Source organism: Pelodiscus sinensis, chromosome 13 (assembly GCF_049634645.1).
Source record: "Pelodiscus sinensis isolate JC-2024 chromosome 13, ASM4963464v1, whole genome shotgun sequence".
Taxonomy (NCBI): domain Eukaryota; kingdom Metazoa; phylum Chordata; order Testudines; family Trionychidae; genus Pelodiscus; species Pelodiscus sinensis.
The window spans coordinates 32,748,694-32,773,949 of NC_134723.1; the positions used below are offsets into that span (position 1 = coordinate 32,748,694).

A 25,256-nucleotide genomic window follows, 5' to 3' on the forward strand; every position below is an offset into this window, starting at 1 on the left:
CTCAGTGTAGGTCAACAGGTCCAAGATCAGGAGAACCCAAAAAGGAAATTTAGGTCACTCCCCCTCACTTTTCCTTGGAGCATTAGTCATAAGTGCAGGAAGTGAAGGAGCCCAGATTTTATGGACTCTGTGCCTGGGGGCTCCACAACCCACCTCAGATCCTTCCTGATCCATTCCGCTTGGATGCTGCTAGTCCTGGGGGCTCTATTGCTAGCCCCAGGGTCCTGTCTGGTTGCCAGCCCTGTGCCCCCACCTAGTTGCCAACCATACTCCCCAGCTCAGTAGCTGTTGGGAGGATGGGGCTCCACTATCAGCCCACGTGAAGGGTCCCAGGGGCCAGCCCACAGCAGGGGCTCCACGTCCGTCCCTACCTGTAGCCCCTGCTGCTGCTGCCTTACCTCTGTCCACAGCCCCCTTCCTAGAGCTACAGCTCGGCTTCTAGCTCCAGCTGTGGGGGGTGATGAGGGGCATAGACATGGGTAAGGGAAAAAACTGCTCCACCTCCACTGGCGTTAGTCTTTGGCAAGGATTTACCCAGAAAAAAAAAACCTGCGTGTGGAGTAAACCAAATTTGTGATTAAGTGTTAAACATTATACAGTTCACACTCATTTTACATTCCCCATTGGAGAATTTTCCCCATTGTCCCTTCAGAGATTAACACTTAATTGCTTTATGGTGGTATTTATTATTTCTTTATACTGCAGCAGCATAGAGTGTTATATAGCTCCGGAAATGCATATTCACAGTGCTGTCAAGCTGATGAATCTGCATTAGGGATACTTTAAAAAAAAGGATAAGTGAGATTTTAATGTTGCTTGAGAACACAGAACTAAACCCATATGCACAAGAGGAAAATGCTTTATAAACTACCTTAAAATTAATGCAGTCTAAGGTAGCTTTGTCCCTCCCCTAAAGGAATGAGACGCATCTTGTCTGCATTCACATTTTATTTTCTATAAAACATCTGAGTCATCTTTATGCTCAATAAGACAATTATTTCTGGGAAACAGGACATGGATAATTACACAGGGGAGAAAAACCAGCTTATTCGATAGCCTGACGCTTGAAGACTCAACTGCATTGAAAAGGATGAAGTGGTGTTATAGGTGTGTCAGTCCCAAAATATTAGCGAGATGAGGTAGGTGAGATAATGTCTTTTATCGGACCAAGTTCTGTTGATGGGAGAGACAATAAAAGATATTACCTCACCTATCTTGTTTCTCTAAAACAGTGAGGGGAGGGGCAAACTTTAGACTCAGGGGCCACATTCAATCTGGCCCCAGGGCTCCTGTCAGGGAGTGGGGTTGGGACAGTTTTGGTCCCCTGCAGCACAGCGAGCATGGATAGCCAGCCCATGGCCCTTGCCCCTTGCCCCTGCCCTTCAGCCTGCATCCTCAGCCCCCTCAATGACTGAAGTGGATTTCACAGCCAGGGAGTGGGGGGAAGGAAGGGTTGGACAGGGGATGGGAGTGGTCAGGAGGGTTTGCAGGGGGAGGTTTGATAGGGGGTTGGTGTCCTAGGAATTTGGTCAATGGACAGGGAGCATGTGGGGCTGGACAGGGAGCAGGGGGCCCTAGAGGGTGGTGGTCAGGGGGTGGGAAGCATGGTGGACTGGAGAGGGGGCCAGAGTACCAGGGAGGTGGTCAGGGTTGGGGAATAGGAAAGGTTGGATATGGGGCAGGAGTCCTTGGCATTCCAGAGGTGGAGAAGTGGATAGGAAGAGGGAGCCATGCCACACCTGGCAGTTGGGGGGGGGCACAGACTCCCCCTGCCTTCCCTACTTGGCCCTCCATACAATTTCCCTACCTGAGATGGCTCTCAACCCAAAAAGTTTGCCCACCTCTGATCCAAAAGGACAAAGTCACACGGAACCGACACATACTTGGGTATGTCTACACTTGCAGCCTATTTCAGAATAGGGCTGCAAATGTAGGCATTCGGAATTGCAAATCAAGCCCGGGATTTAAATATCCTGCGCTTGATTTCCATCTTCCCGGCCGGGCACCATTTTTGAAATTTACAAGCTCGGAATAACTGCTCGCATCTACACGCGGCAGTGAAACGGGTGTTCGAAATAAAGCCCTATTTTGAACTACCTGTTAAACCTCATTGCAGGAGGAACAACAGATAGTTCAAAATAGAGCTTTATTTAGAATGCCCATTTCTCTGCCGCATGTAGACATGGGCAGTTATTCCAGGCTTGTAAATTTCAAAAAATGTCGCCCGGCCGGGAAGATGCAAATCAAGCATGGGCTTGATCTGCCTACATTTGCAGCCCTATTCCGAAATAGGCTGAAAGTGTAGACCTACCCTCAGTGTGAAGCAAGGAATCATTGAAATCATGGCTATTGGATTCCTCTGTATAAACTGTACCGTAAATGCAATTTAATTAGCAGCCTACTTGCACACCCTGATAAGTAATAAATTAAGAGTCCTTCAAGCAGACTCCTTTATTTTCCAGATAAGGGAAATGGAAAATAAAATTTAAGGGAAGAAGCATGCTTTGGTGTTGAAAGCAGAACTAGGAATGTAAAGATCTAGGCTTTTATTAATTGCCCTGTCACAGACTTCCACTGTGACATTAGACAAATCATTTAAGACTTGATCTCAATGGGAGTCTTTCCATTGATTTTAAAAGGCAGCAAATAGAGAATTTAATTAGTTGGAGCCTCAGTTTCTCTAGCCAACAAACAAGGACAATACTCCTCACAGGGGGATTGTGTATTTTAATACATTATATTTTGTTAGGTGCTTTGAGGTCATTAGATGGAAAGTGCTTTAGAGTGCAAAGTGTTTTTTATCATTCCAAAATCTTATGCTTCATTCATCCAGGACTGTATGCACTTCTGGATCACAAGAGATTTGAACTTCAGCTGAAGCTGGCATGACAAAAGAATGTTGTTACTACCCACTTGATCTGAAAGCAATGAGAATCCAGGGTCATTCTATCAAATGAGAACAGTCCGATTTCTTGACACAGTCCAGTTTACACACTCCTCTTGATCTATATTTCTTGGAGGATCCAAGAATTTTATTGGCACTTGTTTGGTAGTATCACCACTTGCAAATATTATGGCCACCCCAAACTCAGTCCATTAAAATCACAACACAATGTGTTTTCTCTGGGGAAGATCCAGAGGTGCTGGAACAACCTGTGTAGGGGAGATGCTGAGAGCCATTAAATCAAACTACAAACCCTGAATATGATGGAAATCATTTCAAGCTAACCTGGCACCCAGATCTTCAGCTGGCATCAACGGTCATAGTTCTGACAACTAGCAACAGCTGAAGTGTTTGTCTGTCTCTGCTGTATAATTTACACACGCAGTTATGAAGTCAGCATTTGCAAACTTTGTGGGATCCAAAACAACTCAGTAAGTTTCCTTAATTACGGCGGCAGTGCCACAGAACTGCATGGTCCTTCACTGACACCCTTTGGGCAGGGTGAAAATGAACCATTACCAAGTGAAGAAGAATAACACAGAGGATAGCAAACTCTCAATCCATAGGCAAACAGTGGAGATACAGCACACAGCTTTAAAGTAAATCTTAACAAGACAGTATATTTCTTCCCTTCACACCACAGAAAAATATAAGGGGAGCCATTAAAAAATATCCAAAATCTTTTAGGAAGTCACTTATCTAAAAAGAACAGTTTCAATGAAATACACATTATTTTTAATATGCTGACGGGAAGCTGAACATATGTGTATTTACTGATACATACCAGGTCAGGTGCCTGTTTCCTACTTGGCTCAATCTTGCAAAGTGTTAATCACTGGGGGCTCAAGAGGCCCCCTGTCAGGGGGGAGGGGGAGAGGGGACAAAAGGGAGCAGTTGCCTCAGGACCCAGTGAGTCAAAGGGGCCCTGCTGTCTGTCGTTGTTGTTACTGCAGCAGAAGCCAGAGCCCTGAACCCTTTAAATTGCTGCTGGAGCACTGCGCACGCTGGGCAGCTGCAAGAACTGGCTGTCCCCAGCCCTGCCCCTTCCTGGAGTGTGGAGCCACCCTCCCCCCTCTTGCCCAGGAGCTCACAGAGGCTGTCGGCTCCGGGAGGGCTCAAACAAAGCATTTAAGCATGCAGACAGTCCCACTGACATCAGTGGATTGCTCCCCTGATTAGAGTTAAGCATGTGCCTCAGTGATTCAAAAGCAAGAGGCAGACTGCTCAGCAAGACAGAACCCCACATACATACTGGGCCTGGTCCAACTTCTGTTGTCAATGGAGGGGCCCCATTCACCGTAGGAAGAGAATCAGAACTCATCAGTCTACACTTTATTTCTTTTTTTTTATAGCATCAAGCTTCAGATTTTGATATGTGACATGAAGCAGCTACAGTCAGGCACTAGTTGGCACTGATTCACTTTCTTTCTATTGGCTCTACAGCACTTGGAGTGAGTCTATACACACACAAGAACCTCATAGTTATGGATGCCTCAGGAACTCTGAAGAAAACATTATAGCTCTGCTGCTAAGGTCTAGGCTGGGATGCGGCAGAGTAGGGAGGGCCTATATCCCCCTGCAACTCCTGCCCCAATCTGGCTGACTCCCTGCCAGCATTCCCTCTGATTTTTTTCCAACCCTGAATAGAATGAATTTTCTTATGTGCACCAAAGTAGAAGTCATGTGAGACACATCATATTCATATGTGTGCACACAACACAATTCATGTGGCGGGAGTGGGGCCAAAGAGTTTTGAGTGTGGGAGGGAGCTGAGGGCTGGGGCAGAGGGTTGGGGTGCAAGCTCTTTGGATGGGGGTACTGGCTCTCGGGTGGGGCTGGGGATGAGGAGTTTGGAGTGCAGGAGGGAGGGCTCCAGGCTTGGGGAAGGGCTCTGGTCTGGAATGCAGGAGAGGGTACGGGCTCTGGGTTGGGAGTTGTGGTGCAGGAGGAGACAAAGGCTCTAGACTAGGGGTGTGGGCTTTGGGGTGGGGCCAAGAATGAGGGCTTGGGGAGCAGGAGGCTGCTCAGGGCTGGGGGAACTCAAGGTGGGGTTAGTAGTTGGGATTCAGTTTACCTGACTTCCCTGCAAGGACGGGTCCCTTTTCCCTGGCTGCAGCAGCTCAATGGCAGTTAGTTCCTCGCTTTTCCTTAGGATGCTGGTTTTCCTGGAAAACCCCCTTGGCTAGCATCCTAGAATGCTTGCTGGGCATGCAAACCCTGTGTGAGCCCTTACACTGTGCGGGTACTCCCCCTTTCCTGCTTCCAATAGACTGTTTGCAGTCCCACCGATTTGGGAGGGAGGACAAAGAGGGCAATTTCCCTGGGGCCCAGCAATTCTAAAGGGCCTGGGGCTTCCAGCTGCTGTCACCGCTATTGCAGCAGTGGCAGCAGCTGGAGCCCTGGGCCCTTGAAATCGCTGCTGGAGCCCTGTGCAGCATGCTCTGGGCAGTTTTGAGGGCTGGCAGGAGGGATCAGGAAGGCTGCACAGTGCATTCCGGGCTGGCTGGCAGAGGTACAGCATGGTCTGGACAAGCTGAGGGCTGGCTGCCCTGAGTCTGTCCATTCTGCCTGAGGCCTCAGCCCTTCTGGGAGCACAGAGCCAACCTTCCCACCTTGTCCAGGGGCCCAGAAATTGTGTCAACTCCCATTTTTTTGCTAGCTTATCTGAGCCCAGGCTGAAGCCTGTTCCCTGTTTGACCCTGGTCAAAGGGGCTGAAGATATCTGACATCCTCTATTTGTTGTTAGTCCTATTGTGGGGATGTGAACTAGAGCACCCTCAGGGCCTTGCCCGCCCAAGACAGGGGCCCAGACCCCAAATTATTATTGTGGGAAGCCTCCACCAGACAGGTTTAGACAGGATCAAAGCTGGGTGGGAATGAGGGAACACATGCCCCATATGCTGTAGGCAAGAGAGGCAAGGGGTCAGACAGCAGCTGACAGGGCCAGAGTCTGTGTGTGTTTGGGGGACATTAGTGAAGGGTCTGGCACCCACAGCAGGAGTCTGGCTCACTTGCACTCAACGGCAGTAGCAGGGGAAGCGAAGCAATGCAGCCCCAGTCTGCTCTGTTCTCCCAGGGGGCACGTCTACACACAGGACTAAATTAAAAATAAGCGACACAACTTCAGTTATGCTAATTGCATAACTTAAATCAAAATAGCTTATTTCGACTTTTGGCGCTGTCTACACAGCAGTTATTCCAAAATAGAGCACTTGTCCCCCGACTTCCCTTACTCCTCATGAAATGAGGTTTACAGAAGTCAGAGTACGAAGCCCGTTATTTCAAATTCATTTCGAAATAACGGGCTTGCTGTGTAGATGTGCCCTACGTTAACGCCAGTTATTCTGAAATAACCTTGCTGTGCAGACAAAGCCCCAGTGTGCTGCTCTTGGAAGGGAAAGGATCATCTCTTCATTCACCGGTAGGAAGAGGAGCAACATGGTTGAAGGAGCACTTTGGCCCCATTGTGGGGACCCTATACCAACAGCAATCTCCTCCCTTGAACCAATGTAGCAGAATGGCCTGCCTCCCACCTGGGCAGCAAGAGGGCAGTTCTGTAAATCTGATGTTCTACTCTGTGGCTGTGTCTAGACTACATGCCTCTGTCGTCAGAGGCATGTAGATTAGACACATAGGCAAAGGCAAATGAAGCCGCGATTTAAATGATCGCGGCTTCATTTACATTTACATGGCTGCCGCGCTGAGCCGACAAACAGCTGATCAGCTGTTTGTCTGCTCAGTGCGCTAGTCTGGACGCTCCCCTGCCGACATCAAAGCCCTTTGTCGGCAGCCCTATTATTCCTCGTGGGATGAGGTTTACCGGGGCTGCCGGCTTTGATGTCGGCAGGGGAGCGTCCAGACTAGCGCGCTGAGCGGACAAACAGCTGATCAGCTGTTTGTCGGCTCAGCGCGGCAGCCATGTAAATGTAAATGAAGCCACGATCATTTAAATCGCGGCTTCATTTGCCTTTGCCAAAAAAACAAATCTACATGCCTCTGCCGACAGAGGCATGTAGTTTAGACGTACCGTGTGTGTGTGTGTGTGTGTGTGTGTGTGTGTGTGTGTGTGTGTGTGTGTGTGTTTTCATCCCTAGACTATTATTTGTAGCAGCAGAGGAACAAAAAGAAACTTTAGTCTTTCATAGGGATCTCAAATTATTTCTGCAGTGATTACACTCAGCAGTCATGTGCAGGCTTTGATTTTGGCTTCAGAGAATACTGGTAAAATATCTACTTTATATTCATGATGATATACATTAGAACTTATATACATTAGAACTTTGTATAAAAACTCAAATTATTGCCTATCTAGATTTCCATGGGAAACTACTGTAGAAGTGAACTGAATAAGTATTTCCTGACTCCTGTTCCACATAGACACCCATTATGGCTTCACATACATGCAAATTCTATCTCTGATACACACTAATATGGAAAGCATTACTCTGCACCCTCCAGTCTGTGTATTAGAGATTCAGCTGTTGTCAAGACATGATTCATTTTGCGTACCACTTTTTTTTGCTGCAGGGAATTTTTGATATTGGAAACACACAGCTCTGAATTTTCAGAGGGACTATTTAAAAGAAAAGTGCCATAATCACTCTTGGAAAAGGAAAAGGGCAAGGATTTACTATAAAGGCATTTCAGATCATTTTATATGGGGCAAATCTGAGTTTCAATTTCTCTTGGAAATGGGAGCATTTGTTATTTGAACCCCACTGAAACACATATAAAATCAACAAAGAACAAAGAATCCTTTACTTAAATTATTTATATATACACACAACATAAAAATTAGATGTGCTATACCTTATTCAGTGAGAATGGATAAAACATGAATATTCATAAAGTGATAAATATTTAAGAGACATGTATTTAAACAAGAATCAGTTTATAAAAACACAATGACTCTCTGACTACAGAATTATATTATGAGCATACACCGTCACAGCTATTTTCTCTTGCTTACCAAATAGTATATTCAGGATGTCAGTTTATGCTCCCTAGAATTCCAATTGCTTGCTTCAGGGCAGCTGAGTAATGTACATATTAGTTTTGGGCTGTGTATTTCACTTTCACCGGTCTTTTCCCTACTTGTGATCTGTACCTCAGCATTTTTTGTGAAACTTGCCTTCAAAATCTCACCATTCACATTACTCTGGAAAAGAAAATACCCAAACACATAGGGCCACATTGTGATGCTCTTATTGATGATAGCTGGGTTAAATTTTTCCTTCAAAACTTCTTTTTCTGGCCCCAAAATGAAGATTTGGGTCAGCAGAAACATTTTGAGAATTCATGGCAATTTTGTCAAATTGCTTTAGAAGAAACTTTTAAAAAACCAGAATGCTGTGTTTTGATTTTTTTCAAAATGTAAGGTTTTGCATAGGCCTGCCAGTGGGGAGTGATAGTGAGGGGGGAAGGGAGTGAGGACTGCTGCCCCTGGCAGCTAAGGCAGGCTTTCTGCCCACCCTCTCTTTGTGCCACTCCAGGAAGCAGCTGGCACCATACCTGTAGCCTCTAGGAGTGGGAGTATCTGCATGTTGTCCCTGCCCCAGGCACCAATTCCACAGCTTCCATTGGTCAGGAACTATGGCCGATAGGAACTGCAAGGGAGAGAGTCCCTGGGGCCAATGATGCACAGAGATTCCCAACTAGGAGCCATTGCCAAAGGGGGTGTCCCAGTCACTTTTGGGAGCTGCCCAAGGTAACCATTGACTCCCTGACCCCATCTTGTATTCCACCTCCTTGCCCAATCTAGAGCCTACACTTTGCATTCAAACTTCTTCCCAGACCCTGCACCCAAACTCCCTTCCAGGGCCTGCACCTCAAACCCTACCCAGCCTGGTGAAAGTGAGTGAGGATGGAGGGGAGAGTGAGTGATGGAGGGAGAGGGAATGGGGTAAGCAGGGGTGGGGCCTTGGAGAAGGACCAGGGCAGGAGTGGGGCCTCAGGGAATGGGTGTGGAAGGGGGCAGGGCAAGGGTCTTTGGGTTTGCCCAATCAAATAGTAGGCAACCCTCCTGGGCACGCATGTAGAAGCCCTGGTCATGCCAGAACAGCGCATCCAGCAGTGTAGCTGTCAACTTGCTTGTCACCAGTCACCCAGCGCAGGCACAGCACTGACCACATGTCAGACAGTGCAGGCGTGACTTGTGTCTGCGGGTGTGGCTTCTGTCCTGGGACCCAGGATTGCTGTTGCAAGGCCTGGGTGTGGTTTTTTCTAATTTAATTAAAATAGTTATAGAAGGTTCAATATTGAGCGGATGTTTCATTTTGTGCTGAACAAAAGATTTGCTTTAACCTGAACCTATTTTCTTGTTTTAAGGAACTTCTGCATATCCTGGTAATGCAGTCTGAAATGCCTTATTAGTTGTCATGTTAGCACGGGATAGGCAAAAGGGTCTCCTCGGGCTAGATCTGGCCTGCCAAGAGAGTTGATCTGGCCGCAGAGGCCCTGGGGGCGGGGAAAGTGCATGAAGTCTCCTCCTACCCTGCAAGGGGCTCAGCACTTAAAAGTCAACCGCCAGCTGCTGCTCAGCTGGCAGTTGACTCTAAGTGCGGTGTTCCCTTGCAGGGCGAGGGGCAGGGAGCAAGAGGAGATTTACCTGGGGGCAGCTGGGGAGAGCATGTGAAGTCTCCTCCCTCCACCAGGAGCACGGTATCTAGAGGGAACCACCAGATGTTCAGAACTTTGCTCGCTCCCCCACCTCCAGACCAATCAGGGTCTGTGAGTGGGGAAGCATGGAAGTGTCCTGGCTCCGACCTTTCTGCCTGAGGTCCCATCCCTTCCGGGGTGGCCCAAGACCAGTTCAAAAATTTCTGAAGTGGCCTCCGGTTAAAAATTATTGCCCACCCCTGTGTCAGCATGAGATAGAAAAGCCTATTACACTGTCAAAGGGATTCTTTCTGATTTTGGGGGGATTTAGTCCAAAAATCCATTAGTCTTGGAGTTACATTCATGACTTCAATGGGACCACTTGCGCACATAGCCTTAGTCATGTTGAATGGGACCTTTCACAATCTGTGGCTTAGCTGTATAAGGGAGAAGGAAAGTTATATTATTGCAGACGAGGCTCTGTAGCAGCAATATTGGACTCTGTTTTGTCTGGAACACTTATTAATACACAGGAGTTCCATGAGGCAGGGTGCAGATCTGTTGTGCATGTGCAGTCACTCTGTAAAATGTCACTGGCAGAACTGCAAGGCCTCACTTTGCCTGGGCATCTCCACACCTACCCGAGACCAGCATGTGTACCTGAAAATGTGTAGAGACATACAAAGCTGCTCTACAGAACACCAGGATGCTTTTGGACTTTAATTTTTCAATATGACACATCCCCGTGCTTGATAACTTTCCCAGTTTTTCTGTCCTTTTTATTGGGTGTTTGGTTCACTTGTTTGGCTGTCCCTAGAGAAAAAGTTTAATTGATGACCAGAGGTTAGCAATTCAAATAACAACTAATGTGATGCACCAGAAGAAAACTGTTTAAGGCTCTCAGCCATCCCTACTGTAGACAATATAGGGTATTACTGGGAGACTCACTGTTTGTCTGGGGCAGCATCAAAAGAGCATTGCCAGGAACCTGAGTGCCAAAGAGACTTAAATTAAAAGGAGTCCGTATGAGACTTTCCAGAAGATTAATACTGAGAAAATAAACGAAGGGTGATTCATACAAGCTAGATGCAATTGCTCATACTGAGATTATTACTTACGGTACTCAGGCAGGAAAGACAAAACTATCCTGTGGCCTATGAGACACAGAACTTAGGGCAAGATTCTGGCACTCTCAATGAGCTGTCCCTTCCTCTGTGCATAGGCCCATTGAAGTCATTGGGGCTACTCAACGTGAATAAGGGTACCAGGGTCTGCCCCTAAGTTAGGATAAATTGCCTATGCTGTACCCTAAAATTGCTTGGAAACAAACGCTGCTTTCCTTAGACATTGCAGGCAAATTCTAAGCATTGCGATAGCCCATCAAACAGAAACTGATCATTTTTATTACACTTAACTTTCTTTAACTCTAAACAGGAGATTTCATACCACAGAATTTACACTGTGTTCTGTACTGTGGCAAAGTGTGAAAACAATCATTTCCATTTCTTATACCAAATTATGCTCATTATCAGGCAGTAAGCATCAAAACATAATTTCATAGAAAAACATGCATGGGAGCAAAATTACATAGGAAAATTGCAACTTGGAGTTTGCTCAATGGCCAAATCTTTGGTAGGTCTTGAAACTGTAGATATTAGAGGGTGTGGCTCTCCAAGCCATCCTAACATCTAATTGTATGGATCATCCACCCAGAAGTCTAACCTCTGGTCACAACTCCCTGAGGCTCATTATCCGACCAAGATTTCCTCTTTTTTTTTCTGCTCTGTGCAGTTGGAAGTGAAAGGAGAGAATGAGATGGCCCTGAGAATGGCTATCTAAATGCTAAAGATACATAATGTCCTAATGTCATGCACAGCATTCTGGGCTGATATCCAAAATACTCCAGCAGTAGAACCATAAACCTCAAAAAGCATCAGACAAGGTTAGCCGTAATTCTTTCCTGTTACAGAGGCCTAGATGTTTTATAGTTTCCAAACATATGGTGTATGTTCCATTATTCTTTTGAACAAACTGATATTTACCAGAAGACAATGTAAAGAATCTGAATCCATTAGGAATCTTGATAGTGTAAGCAAAATACATTGCATTAACCTTACAAATATAGGCAAAGTGACAAGAATGAAAGACTTGAACATATTTGCAGCCTGTAAGTGGTAACAATTTTTAAATGAAAGTGTGAAATGAAAAAAATCAGGATTTAGTGATTCTTTTTCAGATTGCTTCTTCCACTTATTTTATACAAAAAAAATTAAATCTTCACATCTCCTGTCTGTCCAGCTGTATTGGGGATGTATGTGGTTTGAGGTTTTTTGTTTTTAAGTGAGTTTAGAAGTTGTGAATTCTTACCTGAAAGGTGAAGGACAATATCCATATCTAGGAACAGTCACCAATATATGAATCTTAGGCATGGCACCCCAAAAATAGCAAAATTCTATGCCAATGTCTCTGCTAGAGCACCCAAGTCTCAAGGACCAAGGGATACACCCACATGTACATAAGTTATTCTGAATTACTTGATTTTGAGTGAGTTGCATTCTATAAACAGGGTTGTGCCTCAAATGTTTATGGTATTTTTGAGTGTACCATGTGTATGTTAAAATATAGTTTTACATAGTTAAATGTCAAATCTGGTGAGATCTTTGGTCAAAATATGTATGTGTAATTTTGGAGGCTTTTAGAGAGAAAACCAACTGTACAAAAAAGTGATTCTGACACAAAACATAAAATGAAATGTTAATTAAGAAGCATATTAAAAATTTAGATTAAACAAAAGCTTCAGAAAAACCACCCACAACACTAGTGGTATAATTAAACAAAGAGGAAAGTAGCTCTCACATGAAGTTAAAGTGAATCTAAAATGCAAAGGCCTACATTTTTTCTTTCACTTAGATTAGTTTTACACCACCTTAAGACCTGATTACTTCAGCGGAATAACTACTGATCTACACCAGTGTAACTGAGAGGAGAAACAGGCCCCAAGACTGGAAACAAACAAGAGGCTTAGGATAAAATAAATAATCCTCAGCATGAAATACATAAAGGTGGTTTTCTTGATGAGTGCTATCTGAGTTCAGAATGGCTTTCTGCCTGTAACCCTGTCATCATTTCATTCTGACATGATCTTAATTAGCCTTAGTTCTACTGCAGAGAAGCCTACTGAGGCATTTAGCACCATCTAATTAATCAGATATTTTGTGCACAATATAAAAGCAGGACAGCAGCTGACAGTGTCAATTTATTGATTTGTGTTAAGCCAAACAGAAATTAACCCTTCCTTTTCCAACATTGTAGAAAAAGAGGTATCTGGCATAACGTGAATATTCTGACACATTTCCTTTACTATACAGTGCTGATTGTCTTTTTTTTTCTTTTCCTTAACACATTTTTCCTAATGTACCATGACTTCCCATGACACATCATTTACTTTTTCAACTGTGATGGGGAGAAAATCACATGAGTTTATAAGTCATTCACATTTAAGGGTTCTACTGCAATATAAGTCAAACCACTAACAATATCAGTCCTGAGATAGATTTTAAATGTTCTCATTTCTGCTGCAGGAATTCAGGAGCCTTGTGTTTTCTTAGATTTTGTTATCTGATTTAGCAGCATAGCCCCATTTTTGAGACACGGCATTCAATTTTGGCTCCTGCTATTACATAAATATTTGTGGGAGCTATCTATATCACTTAGCCAGATAGTAGCCCCAAAGGTTATTCAGTGTTTAAATGCTATGAAATGCGCACACAATCATTTGCAGGATTAGAAGCATTATTGTCTATTTTATTGTATTTCCCAATGTTATTCTGTTTGAAATGCATCCTTATTCTCTGCTTCACAAGAAACATGAAATCATGATGCCCTACCCATTAATGTCAAAGGGTTAGCCATATGATTATACTGTGTGAAGAAAAAGAAGAAGGAAAAAATATCACTGCATAAGGAAAACAGTTTAATAGGAAAGCTGATTCTCCTAGGTGTAATGTGAAGTAGTTCAGTAAATGATATAAAACCACAGGTAGGCTTCTTCAGTTTTGTCTGACATCTGTAATATGCTACTGTGTGTATTAATAGTAAATGCAGAGCTTAGTTGTTGGCAGTGTCTTGCTTCAGCAGAACACAGTAAAGCTATCTGCAAGAACAATTTGCTCAGTAACTAATATTAAACATATGAAGGAGTAGCTTAATGTTTTGTGATTTCTCACAAATAGTCCAATTGTAAGAACAAGCCAGTAAGATAATAACCTTTGTAGAGAGGAGGTATTTAAATGATAATTTATTTCAGGAACTAGCAGCAAATTGCTCAACATTTTCTCTCTGTAGTATTTATGTCCCACAGCAGTTGACTATCTATGGTATAAATTATGAACAAATATGACAGCTCCAGTGTTTTCATTTTCAAAGAAATCTCAACACAGCCATATGTGAATCTTGTATTCACCATCCAGAGCAAGCAGCCATTCACCATTATTATTGTTCAGGCTCCTGAGATGCTGTCTTATTTTAAGACTCATCACAATAGATTAGGCAGGCTTTTGAAATTGTCCAATATTTCAGGTGCTGCCAGCCAGAATTACTGCTCATCAAATGATGTGATTTAATGTCACCTTCTCATTGGATAATGCCCTGTTTCTAATGTATTCTGATGGGTTTTTTTAATACAGTAATTTTAATGTCAAGAACACTGATAAAAATATTCAGATTGTTTTCACCAGACTAAACACAGAGGATTGAAGTGTTTTAGTCCCTGTTTTAACATGAAGTTGATTATTTATCTAACAAGGGTGGCTGAGGACAAATGGAATGGAAAGTGAAGAAAGAACAATCCCAGTTTTTAGTCTCACCTCACACCAGAACCAATCAAAACCTGTCAGTACGTACTGAACTCTCTTCCATCCATACAGCCTTCCCAAACACAGAGTCTTCCTTTATCTTGGAAGAGCACCCTCAATACTCCAGTAACTCCTTCAGGCTCCTCATTGGCCCTTTACGGTCAAGGAATTCAAATTTCCCATGTGTTTTCATGGGTGTATCCCCAAGGTATATGGAATATGAAATCCATGCTAGCCAGGACTGCTGGGCTCACAATGAAATCTTCATAAACAATTATAAGGATCTGTTACAATGATATGAACAAAGAAGCAGAGAGCTGGGACCAACAAGGCAACTGTAAGGGGAGAGAGCATGACAGTACTAATTCAAGACTCCTAGACCTTGTCTTCACTAAGTAAAAGGGGTGTTTTAATTCATGTATAAAATCTCTGCATAGACAAGGTAAGTTGTAGTTTTAAGACGTGTTAATGTGGCTTTAGAACCTCTTCTATAGTTCACTTTGACCAGCTTAATCATGTTAAAACAACAATTTGCCTTTTATTCACTAGAATTTTACATGTTAACTAACATGCAAATACACCTTTTTTACAGTGTAGCCATAGTCGTAGAGTTTCAAAAAGTTTTAGAGATGCCTCCTTTATGATTTTCCAAACTAAACCAACCCGCCAAACCATTTGACTTTCAATCATCATCACTAATCATGAATGTGGAGCAATAATGTCTTTCCTTTTCTGAATAAAACTTGTTCATCTTAATTCTTTCATGTCACTTTACCATAGAAAATATTCAGTACCACTTTGTAATGATCATTAGTTGAAACCGTTCCTTTGGTTCTTAGATAAAAGACATTATGGTCACAAAAGAGTTCATCTAAAACGATACATGGTAGTGTCATAAACTGAATTAAATCAGAGACATAGAAATTTGTGAATTGGTTCTCAAAGGTTTCAAAACTACCAGCTTTTTCAATTGCAGAGAATTCTTCAATTCTCCATTTATTTCTATTTGATCTCATAGATTAGTAACACATTTCATCTTAACCGTGACACGTGCTTCACCAAATCTATCAGTGCTTTTACGTCTCTTTGCATATTCTGTCCCATGCTTTTCAAATGTTAGTCTACACCAGGCCCGTCAAGAATGGGAGGGACAAAGGGGGCAATTGTCCCAGGGTCTGGTGATTCAAAGCGGTTTGGGGCTCCTGGCTGCTGCTATAGTGGCATTGGGGGCAGCTGGAGCCCTGGGTCCCTTTGAATTGCCATTGGAGCACCACCACCCTGCTCTGAAGGCTGAGGGGGTCCTGTGCCATGGCCCTGGCAGCACTGAGGACCGGCTGCCCCACCCCTGCCCTTCCACCTGAGGCTCTGCCACTTCTAGGGGTGCAGTATCATCCCTCCACCAACCTTGCACCAGCTGCCATCCTTGCTGGTCTAAACAAAATGTCTGCTAAACCATTAGCTGCGCCAATCTCTATGAAAATTTTCCACAAATCCATTTAGTAATAACAGGTCAAATGTGGCCTTTTGGGACGTGACTCTTGCTATTCCATTGTACAACAAGTTTCTCAGAATTTTCTGGCAACAGCAAAGATGGAGCCTTTTGTTCCAATGTGACAGCCCCAACTAGTTAAACTAAAGGAGAATCTCCATGAGCCAAACACAGGGCATAGGGATCATAATTATATGTTCTGAATCTATGCAAAGGAAGGCAGTGATACTAGTTTATTACAATAAAATGTTACCCAGGCATTCTCCTATTAGGTCAGACCTGTGTCCCATTTAATTTAGTATCTTGTCAAAGGCCAGCACCAAATGTTCCAGAGAAACCCATACCACATCCAAATATGGGATAATCTTTTCCTTAGCTCCCCAAAAGTCTCATCCTAATTTCTAAAAGTTAAAAATTGATTTAAGGCCTTAAGCATGAGGTTTAATATCCGTTCATTTTATTTTTAGTATTAGATATCATTACTCCAGATATTCTTGTTATCCATATACATATCGGCTGTGTCTACACTGCACCCCTTTTCCGGAAAAGGGATGCAGATGAGACAAGTCGGAATTGCAAATGAAGCGGGGGATTTAAATATCCCCCGCTTCATTTGTACAAACATGGCTGCCGCTTTTTTCCGGCTCGGGGCTTTGCCAGAGAAAAGTGCCAGTCTAGACGGGATCTTTCGGAAAATAAAGCCTTTTCCGAAAGGTCCCTTATTCCTGATTTTAAGAGGAATAAGGGACCTTTCGGAAAAGGCTTTATTTTCCGAAAGATCCCTGTCTAGAATGGTGCTTTTTTCTGGCAAAGCCCCGAGCCGGAAAAAAGCAGCAGCCATGTTCATGCAAATGCAGCGGGGAAAATTTAAATCCCCGCTACATTTGCAATTCCGACTTGTCTAATCTGCATCCCTTTTCTGGAAAAGGGGTGTAGTGTAGACACAGCCATCCAGTCTCTAGGACACTCTATGCTACATGTCTGTGTAGTACTTTTCATCCCAAGATCCTCAAAACATTTAATACATTATATGCTTACCACAGCACTAATGTGCAGCCACCTCTGGGTTGCAGGGTGATAGCCACGTGGAAAAACATGGATTATTTTTGTCCAATGTAAGGGAAAAGCACTATAGGTTTTTCAATGCCAGTGCAAAGTAGGTCTTGTGTAACACTAATTGAACGGTTTTGCTCTATCTGCATTGGAAGGACTCAGCAACTCTACCAGGATTTGAACCTCTGGTTCTAGGGAATGCAAGTATTCCAAAATTGACGCTTACAGCATTAAATTATTCCTATAGCAAACATACATGAACCTTTTTTTTTAAGGACAATCAATCAGAACGAATGACTAGTGTTCAAAAGCAAACATGAATGCATTGTATGACACTGGTTACATTAATATTTCCAGCAAGTGAGACAATAGAAAGCTTCCCAAAATGACAGCTCTTACCTCTTTCCGTATCATAGAGGTATACAAACTTCTCCCATTTGTAATGCGTCAGAAGGCTCAGGATGGCTCCTTTTAACGCTGGCCGCATCTGAATGACAAACTGCACATCTGCATCTGTTGGGAAGCTGGGTGTGACAAAGGACGTGTGCAGAGCCCCACAAAAGGAAGTCAGCGTGTTCATGGACATCTGGTCATAGAATCCAAAGATGGCATAAACTCCTCTAGAAAACTGTGAACAAACTAACAAAAGACAGAGCTGTTACAATCTACCCCCCACAAAGCAGTGTAATGTAATTAATAGAGTTAGGGAAAGGTGGGGGCAGGAAAAATGCAATTTGGGTTGCAAACTGCTCAGTGTTAGCTCAAAGAAAGCAACAAATTCCAATGTGGAGAGCCCCTTGCATTGAACCCACTTGTCTTCAGTCCCCAATGTTTAATACAGAGATCATTACCTCGGAAATCCCAGCTAATTCATCTTTCAGGGACTATCCTGGAGAGAAGAGGAGACCTAAGACATGCAAGCCCTTTATCTCTAAGCTACCCTGCACATTTGGCAGCTGTATTTCTATTTCCCAACATTATATCAGATGTAGGAAATAAATCCTCTAAAGGGCAGAGATGTTATTTTAAATTTGTTTTATGTTGGCAAAACTAACCAATGATAAAACCGTTTTGAGACTTCTAACCATGATACCAGAGCTGGGCAATAAATCCAGCGCTTCTTATGTCCCTTTTATTTCCTTGGCTCACAGTTACAAAATTCATTCTACGTAAAAACACCAGCACCAGTTCCATGCCCACTTGTGAGCTCCTACCAGAGCTGATTGGAGTCTGGGAGGCTTGTCACTCCATAAGAGTGAGCTCTTGATGTTTCTAATCAGACTCTTACTAACATGGCTGGCAGCATCCAGATTGGCAATGAACTAATGTGACTGCTCTGAGAAAGTAACAAAATAAAGGAATATATTCATGAGCTATTAGCATTCATTCCTACTAATGAATGCTATTGTCTGGCTGTAGAGTTAGCTAATGGCTGTGGGACAGAAATTCTTTACTCATATATCTTTTAACAAGTATCTTCAGGAGAAAGTCAGATGGCCCCAAAACAGCTGTCATTCCACAACTAAGAGGAGCCAACTGATACATGTTATTTATCCTTTTGGAAATTGAGTAATCTTCCCTTGCCATGGGCATAAAACTCTCCATGCCCCACAGACATCATCCCTTCAACAAGTTACAGGTGTAGGAAGCCTGGGCCTCTGGGAGGGGTCATTCTTTTCAGGTGGTGGTGGTGGAAAGTCAGATTTAAGGACAAAAGGGCACATTTCCTTTGGCAAGTTGTTTGGCAATAAACCGTGGCTGTTTGACTGGGAAGATGGATTAGCAGGGGGCAAGGGAGGTTGTCAAAGTTCTTTTTACAAAGACTTTTTTATAAAGCGGTTTGGTTGCTTAAAAATGTAAACTAAAACCCATTATCAATATTTCACATTAGAAGAATGCTTTGGTGAGGTTGGTACTCATGAAAGTTGCCAACTACCATCTCAGGAGTCAGTGCCCTGCCGTTCTCATCTGAACAGCCATAGCTTAGGCAGCAACACTGCCATTCTCCACATACCGCCCCTGTGCCACATGTTCACTCTAGATGAACTAAGCTGGATCATATCCAGTGAAAGCTGGTGATCTCCGAAACCAGGTTGACGAGACAAAAATATTTCAACCACCCCAGTCATCACCCTTGCTAAGGAGCCACATATTTTACCTACCAAGATTCAAGGGAAATTAATTACAAATTTTAAAAAAGACAGGTCTCCTACATGAAGATATATTGCTTTCCAAAGTATTATATTGAAGCATTCATTTCTAACACAAATGCTAACATCCAGAATAATTAAAGCCTATTTATCTTAAAAAGGACTCTCCCCATTATCGGTACATTGCCAAGGCATCATAGATAACACCTTGAATAGCTACTCAGCTATGAACATTTGATTTTCTTCCAGGAGACCCAGATGCACAAATATAAGTGCCATTGAGGAATTTTTAAGTGCTTAACCATTGTAAAAGAATGTGAGCAAAAGTGGATATCAACAGCAAATAATACCAGCTGCTTTTAAAGAGAAAAGGGGAAGGAATAAATAAAACACTGACTTTTCTTTAAAGTTTATAAAAAGTCTCCACTACAAAGCTACAAAGGAACCCAGAGTACAACTAGCATTTATTCCAACAAGTGTGATCACACAGGAATTAACATGTTGCCTAAAACACACTTTTGTTAAACTGCGTACAATAAGGAAATAATACCAAGTCTTCTAGAAAAATGATCTGCTGAAAAAACAAATAATAAACTGTGTTACAAGCAAAATGGAAGTGTAACAAAAAGAAGGAAAAAATAAATGCCACATCTGAAATTATGACAGTATCAGGATAATTTTAACAGCTTAAAATCTATCAGCTCTGAAGAAAATCTACTGAATTAGAGCACAGTCCTGTGAAATGATGAGTACCTTCATCTGCCATTGCCTGAGCACCTTGTAGGCTCAGACCTTTAATAAATATCCTGGATTATGTACTGTTGAGATTACTTTAGGGAATATATTTGCCCTAAATATCCTGTTCTTTTAAGTGTTCCTGGTCAGAAAAGCAGGACATGTGTAGTTGAAATCTGAAAACTCTTAGGTCCTTATCATGCCTATCTTTCTTATCTCTGAGGATGGGGCCCAGCAAGATGTAAACAAAAATAGCAAATTGTAACAGGGATGGTATGTCTGTCTCTACAGTAGTAAAATGCCCTGCTACTGCCCTCTACTGGTGAAAATATCAGACCTGGGCAAATACCAGTCATGTAACCCCTGGTATGGTTTCAGCCTATAGATGCATAAATCAGGATTTTTTTTCTGTTAGGGGCCACTGACCTAAAGAAAAATCAGTTGAGAGCCTGAAGAAAAACAAATCCAAAACCCTCACTGATGTGGCCCCTGACTGAGAAGGAGAACAACACTCTCCACATTCCCCCTGCACACCAGAACCTAGGTTGGCCCAGGCTAGTAGATTTTGTATGCTCCAGTCCCAAGGGGAGATGGTGAGGGGCTGGAGCGCCAGAACAGACTCCTCAGTGCTGAGGGGGAGCTCCAAACATCGGGGGCCAGATCCAGGCAGGCCAGAGGCTGCATATGGCTCCCGGATCTTAGGTTCCCCACCCCTGACATAAACCTTAAAACAACTTAACAGGGGTGAATTTTGCTGAGATTACTACTGCTAAATGAATAATGTTGTACTAGGCTGTACCCAACACATGTTTTCCCACTGTCACCCCAATATAGGTTTATCATCATCAACCTTCTTGGTACTATGGCAATGAGTGCAGGGCTAGTACCTAGTTAAGTAAACACTTTAAGTCATGGGTGGGCAAGATATGGCCTGGGAGCCGGGTCCTGCTGCCAAACCTTTCAATCTGGCCCACAGCCCACCCCACTGGGCCCACAGGCAGGGAACAGCCCAAGGGGTCAGAGCAGCTGACTGCTCCATCTGCCACTTTGTGCTAGAGGAGAAGGGGAAGCTTTGCATGCTGTGGTCTCCTCCTTCATCAAACTCCCCCTCAGAACTCACACACCCTCCTACATCCCAGTCCCCTACTTTGAGCTCCCTTCTGCACCCAACCTCTGTCCCAGATCACGGTACTCCCTCCATAGAAAAGTGCAGCCCTTGAGCACTAACCAAAATTTTGGAGTGGCCTCCCATCAAAAATGATTGCCTACCCCTCCTTTAAGTGCTACATTGATGTAGCAATTTTGATTCTGAAAGGGTTTCAGCAGCAATTACTACATATGCCCAAAGAACTACAGAAACATATTTACCATAGATTTAGATGCTATCAAAGACTTAGTTTTGATCAGAATGAATATTTACAAGAAAACTTCCTTTATAGGCACGAGGTACCAAATACTAAACCAACAGAAACAGTACATTTTAAAAATATCTAGTTTTCCCCTTCATTGTAGAGAAACATTTAAGTTCCTGAAAATCCAATGTCTTACTGTTCCCAGAGAACATAAGGAGAGGCATAAGGATCTTGCACAAAAAGAGGTTTTTGCACAAAAAGGAACCGACCACACTGCTTGCTTGTGCGGAAAAACCCCGTGCGCAAAAATGACTCGAATAGATTATGCAAATGAAGCATGACAAAATGCTAATCAGCACGTCATTTGCATACTCTCTGCTGGCAAAAGCTGGCAGTAGACATAGCCTAAGGGTATGTCTACAACAGGAAATTATTTCAAAATAACTAAATTTGAAATAATTTCCAAAATAACAAAATTGAAATAGTGTGTCCCCACTACAGGGAAGCCTCGAAATTAGTCTGAGACAGGCTCCATTATTGTGGACATGCTACTTGGACTTAGAGCCCTAAAAAGCACTGGGGAGTAATTACTTTGAATTAATCTGGGGAGTAGTTATTTTGAAATAGCAGCAGTGGAGTGTCCACACTAACACTATTTTGAAATAAGTGTTATTCTCTGAGCAAAGCAGGAGTACAGATTTTGAAATAATGGGCTTGGTATTGTGGGCGCTACGTTTATTATTTTGAAATAAGGGGGGGAAGGTATTTCAAAATAACTCCCTAGTGTAGAGAAGGCTAAATCTGCCTTTCAGCTGGTACTTGTAACTCTATTTTTCTCAGATCTGTTTGTTGGATCAAAGAATTCTTACTTTTGTCTTAAAACAAAAAGAGCATCTTTTGTGTCTCCTGAATTGTGCCTCTATTCAGTACAACTCTGCTTGTTTAATACTTTATACTTTAAAGAGTGACTTGATAAGCAATATTACTTTAGAATATCTTCATCTCTTAAAGCAGGGGGGGAATACCTTTTTTTGGTGGGAGGGTGAGGAGGGAACCTTTTTTTTTTAAGGACCGCTGACCTACAGAAAACAAAAACCACCAAACCTGCAGTGTCATGGCCCTTGACTGAGAAAGACACTTAGGCTATGTCTAGACTGAAGAGTTTTTCTGGGATTCCAGAGGTATCCCGGAAAAGCTTTGCTGCATCCAGGGAACACATCTGCTTTTTTGGAAAGTTTCTTTTTTGGAACAGCGTTCTTTTGGCATCCCTGTATTCCTCTCAGTGTGAGGAATAACGGATGTTCCAAAAGAGAAGGTTTTTCTGAAATGTGGCCCCATGTAGACCAGCCAAATTTCGGCAAAGCCTCTGTCCCCTCCCCCCCCAAAAAAGAGCAGAAAAAGATATGCAAATTGTGGTTTGCAATTTGCGTATCTTTTTCCGATAAAACTCTGCAGTCTAGACGTAGCCTCAGTCTCCTTGACTGAGGAGAAAGACACTCCCCACATTCCCCTTGCACATCAGGGCCTACGGGGGCCCAGCCTAGTAGATTTTGTGTGTTCTAGCCTTGCAGGGAGGAGGGAGGGTTGGAGTGCCAGTGCTGGGGGAGGAGACCCAGCCTTGGAGGTTGGATCCAGGCAAGCTGGGGCTGCATCCGGCCCCTGAGCCTTAGGTTCCCCACCCCTACCCTAAAGCTTCTCCTTGCTTCTTTCTTTGCAGCTTAAGACTTCTGATTATCCATTCAGCACACACGGTAGGATGCCAATTTGATTTTACTGGCCCATTTAAAGGCCAAATAAACCTTTGTTTTTATAAGGGGAAGATACAGGGCTAGTTATCCTCAATGCTCATTTGCTTTTTTAAACTTCTAATTCTGTTATGATTCTGAAGCATAAAACTCTCACTAAGTGTTTTGCTCACTCACAGACATAGTGTAGCTTGCTTTCCAACAAATACATCTTTAAGTGAATTTTAATTTCCTTACCATTCTAATGCCATTAATCAATGAGCCACATTTAAAAGCAGGTACATTAGCAAAGTAACCACCTAGTTCTATGTTCTTCCCACATACAACTTACCCACTGGATGCAAGGCTAGTTCTATTGGTATTATTTTTGATAGTTCAGCACAAATTGACTTATGTTTGCTTTCCCTTACTGGAAACGATGATCAAACACAGAAAGGGACTGTTAAATAAGTAATTTTGTTGCAGCAAAAGACAATGCAATTTTTTTCTAAGAAGTTATGTCGACTGCAGGTTAATCACACCAATCATTATAGATTTTATGAATTGCTTTTCCCTCTTTATTCATTACAATATAATTAATTCTAATGTAGGAAAGGAAGCACTACAATTTTTATTTCAGTATTTTACCTGCAAAGAGGGGTTGTTCATCTGAGGAGAAGATAAAATACAGCACATAATTTGATATGCACTCCCTCCCAAAGAGGGAGGATGCTCTAAATCTAATTTAGCAATTTTTATAACAGTAATAAAAGAACCATAGAATACTAGAACTCGAAAGGACCTTGAGAAGTCATCAAGTCCAGTACCCTGCCCTCATGGCAGGACCAAGCACTATCTAGATCATCCCTGACAGATGTTTGTCTAACCTGCACTTAAAAATCTCCAATGATGGAGATTTCACAACCACCCAAGAGCCCCTCCAGGGCTTAAGAACCACTGACAGTTGGGAAGTTTTTCCTAATGTCCAATGTAAATCTCCCATGCTGCAATATAAACCCATTGCTTCTTGTCCTATCATTAGACTTTAAGGAGAATATTTTTTCTCCTTTCTTTTTTTAACACCCTTGAAAGTTGCTATCATGTCCCCTTTCTCTTTTCCATATTAAACAAATCCATGTCTTTCAATTTTTCCTGATAGATCATGTTATCTACACCTTTAATCATTCTTGTTGATCTTCTCTAGACCTTCTCCAATTTCTCCACATCTTTCCAGAAATGTGGTGCCCAGAACTCGACACAATACTTCAGGGCTAGGTCTAGACTGGCATGATTTTCCGCAAATGCTTTTAACGGAAAAGTTTTCCATTAAAAGCATTTGCAGAAAAGAGCATCTAGATTGGCACAGACACTTTTCCGCAAAAGCACTTTTTGCGGAAAAGCATCCGTGCCAATCTAGACGCGCTTTTGCGCAAAAAAGCCCCAATCGCCATTTTAGCCATCGGGGCTTTTTTGCACAAAACAGTATTGTGCTGTCTACACTGGCCCTCTTGCACAAATGATTTGCGCAAGAGGGCTTTTGCCCAAACGGGAGCAGCATAGTATTTCCGCAAGAAGCACTGATTTCTTACAGGAGGAAGTCAGTGTTCTTGTGGAAATTCAAGTGGCCAGTGTAGACAGCTGGCAAGTTTTTCCGCAAAAGCAGCTGATTTTGCGGAAAAATTTGCCAGTCTAGACACAGCCCAGTTGAGGTCTAATCAGTGCAGAGTAGAGCAGAATTACTTTTTGTGTCTTGCAACAGCTGTGCAGAGCTCCAGATAAACCAGTGGCAGCTACACTAGAAATAACAGTGGCAGCTGTACTAGATAAACCATAACCATCTATGTTTGTCCTTTGCAATAACAAACATAAAGTTAAGGAAGAAGTGAGACATTTTGACATGAGGTAATATGGGGAAGCAGCCTAATAAAAGAGTAGTTAAGACATTCTGCTAACAGTGTAAAAAATTAACTGCCAGTTGTCTATACTCATATGGCATAAGAGATAAGATGGCAGAAACTGATGAATCTTTAAGTATGTCAAGAGACGATGAAGAACTTCAGGGTCATGCGGGTTTGAAGTGATTCCTATCAAGGGAAGAAAATGTTTGTTGTGCTAACCAACATAGCAGACAAAAACAAAGAGGTATATTTACACTGCTCATTTACGCCTTGTTTACACCTATGCAACTTCAGCTATGTTAATAGCTAATAGCATCGCTGAAGATGATATATTTATCATGGTGTCTTCTGTGTGGTAAGGTTATCAGGGGATAACCCATTGACACTGACTACTCTTCTCATCCTGGTGGAGTACTAGAGTTGACAGGAGAGTGCTTGGAGATCAATGTATTGCATCTAAG

At 42.8% G+C, this 25,256-nt stretch overlaps 1 protein-coding gene across 4 annotated transcripts in view; it reads right to left on the bottom strand.

Annotated features, from left to right (window-relative positions):
* The window catches only part of GRIA3 (glutamate ionotropic receptor AMPA type subunit 3), a 254,923-nt gene that overhangs the window by 182,233 nt on the left and 47,434 nt on the right, over positions 1 to 25,256 (bottom strand). For all 4 annotated transcript variants that reach the window (XR_012906924.1, XM_006115395.4, XM_006115397.4 and 1 more), the window contains exon 3: positions 17,336 to 17,575. Coding sequence is in view for 3 of the 4 variants with exons in the window: in XM_006115395.4 (XP_006115457.1) it covers positions 17,336 to 17,575 (240 nt within the window). In the remaining variant the exon portion in view is untranslated. The remainder of the gene's footprint in view (positions 1 to 17,335; positions 17,576 to 25,256) is intronic.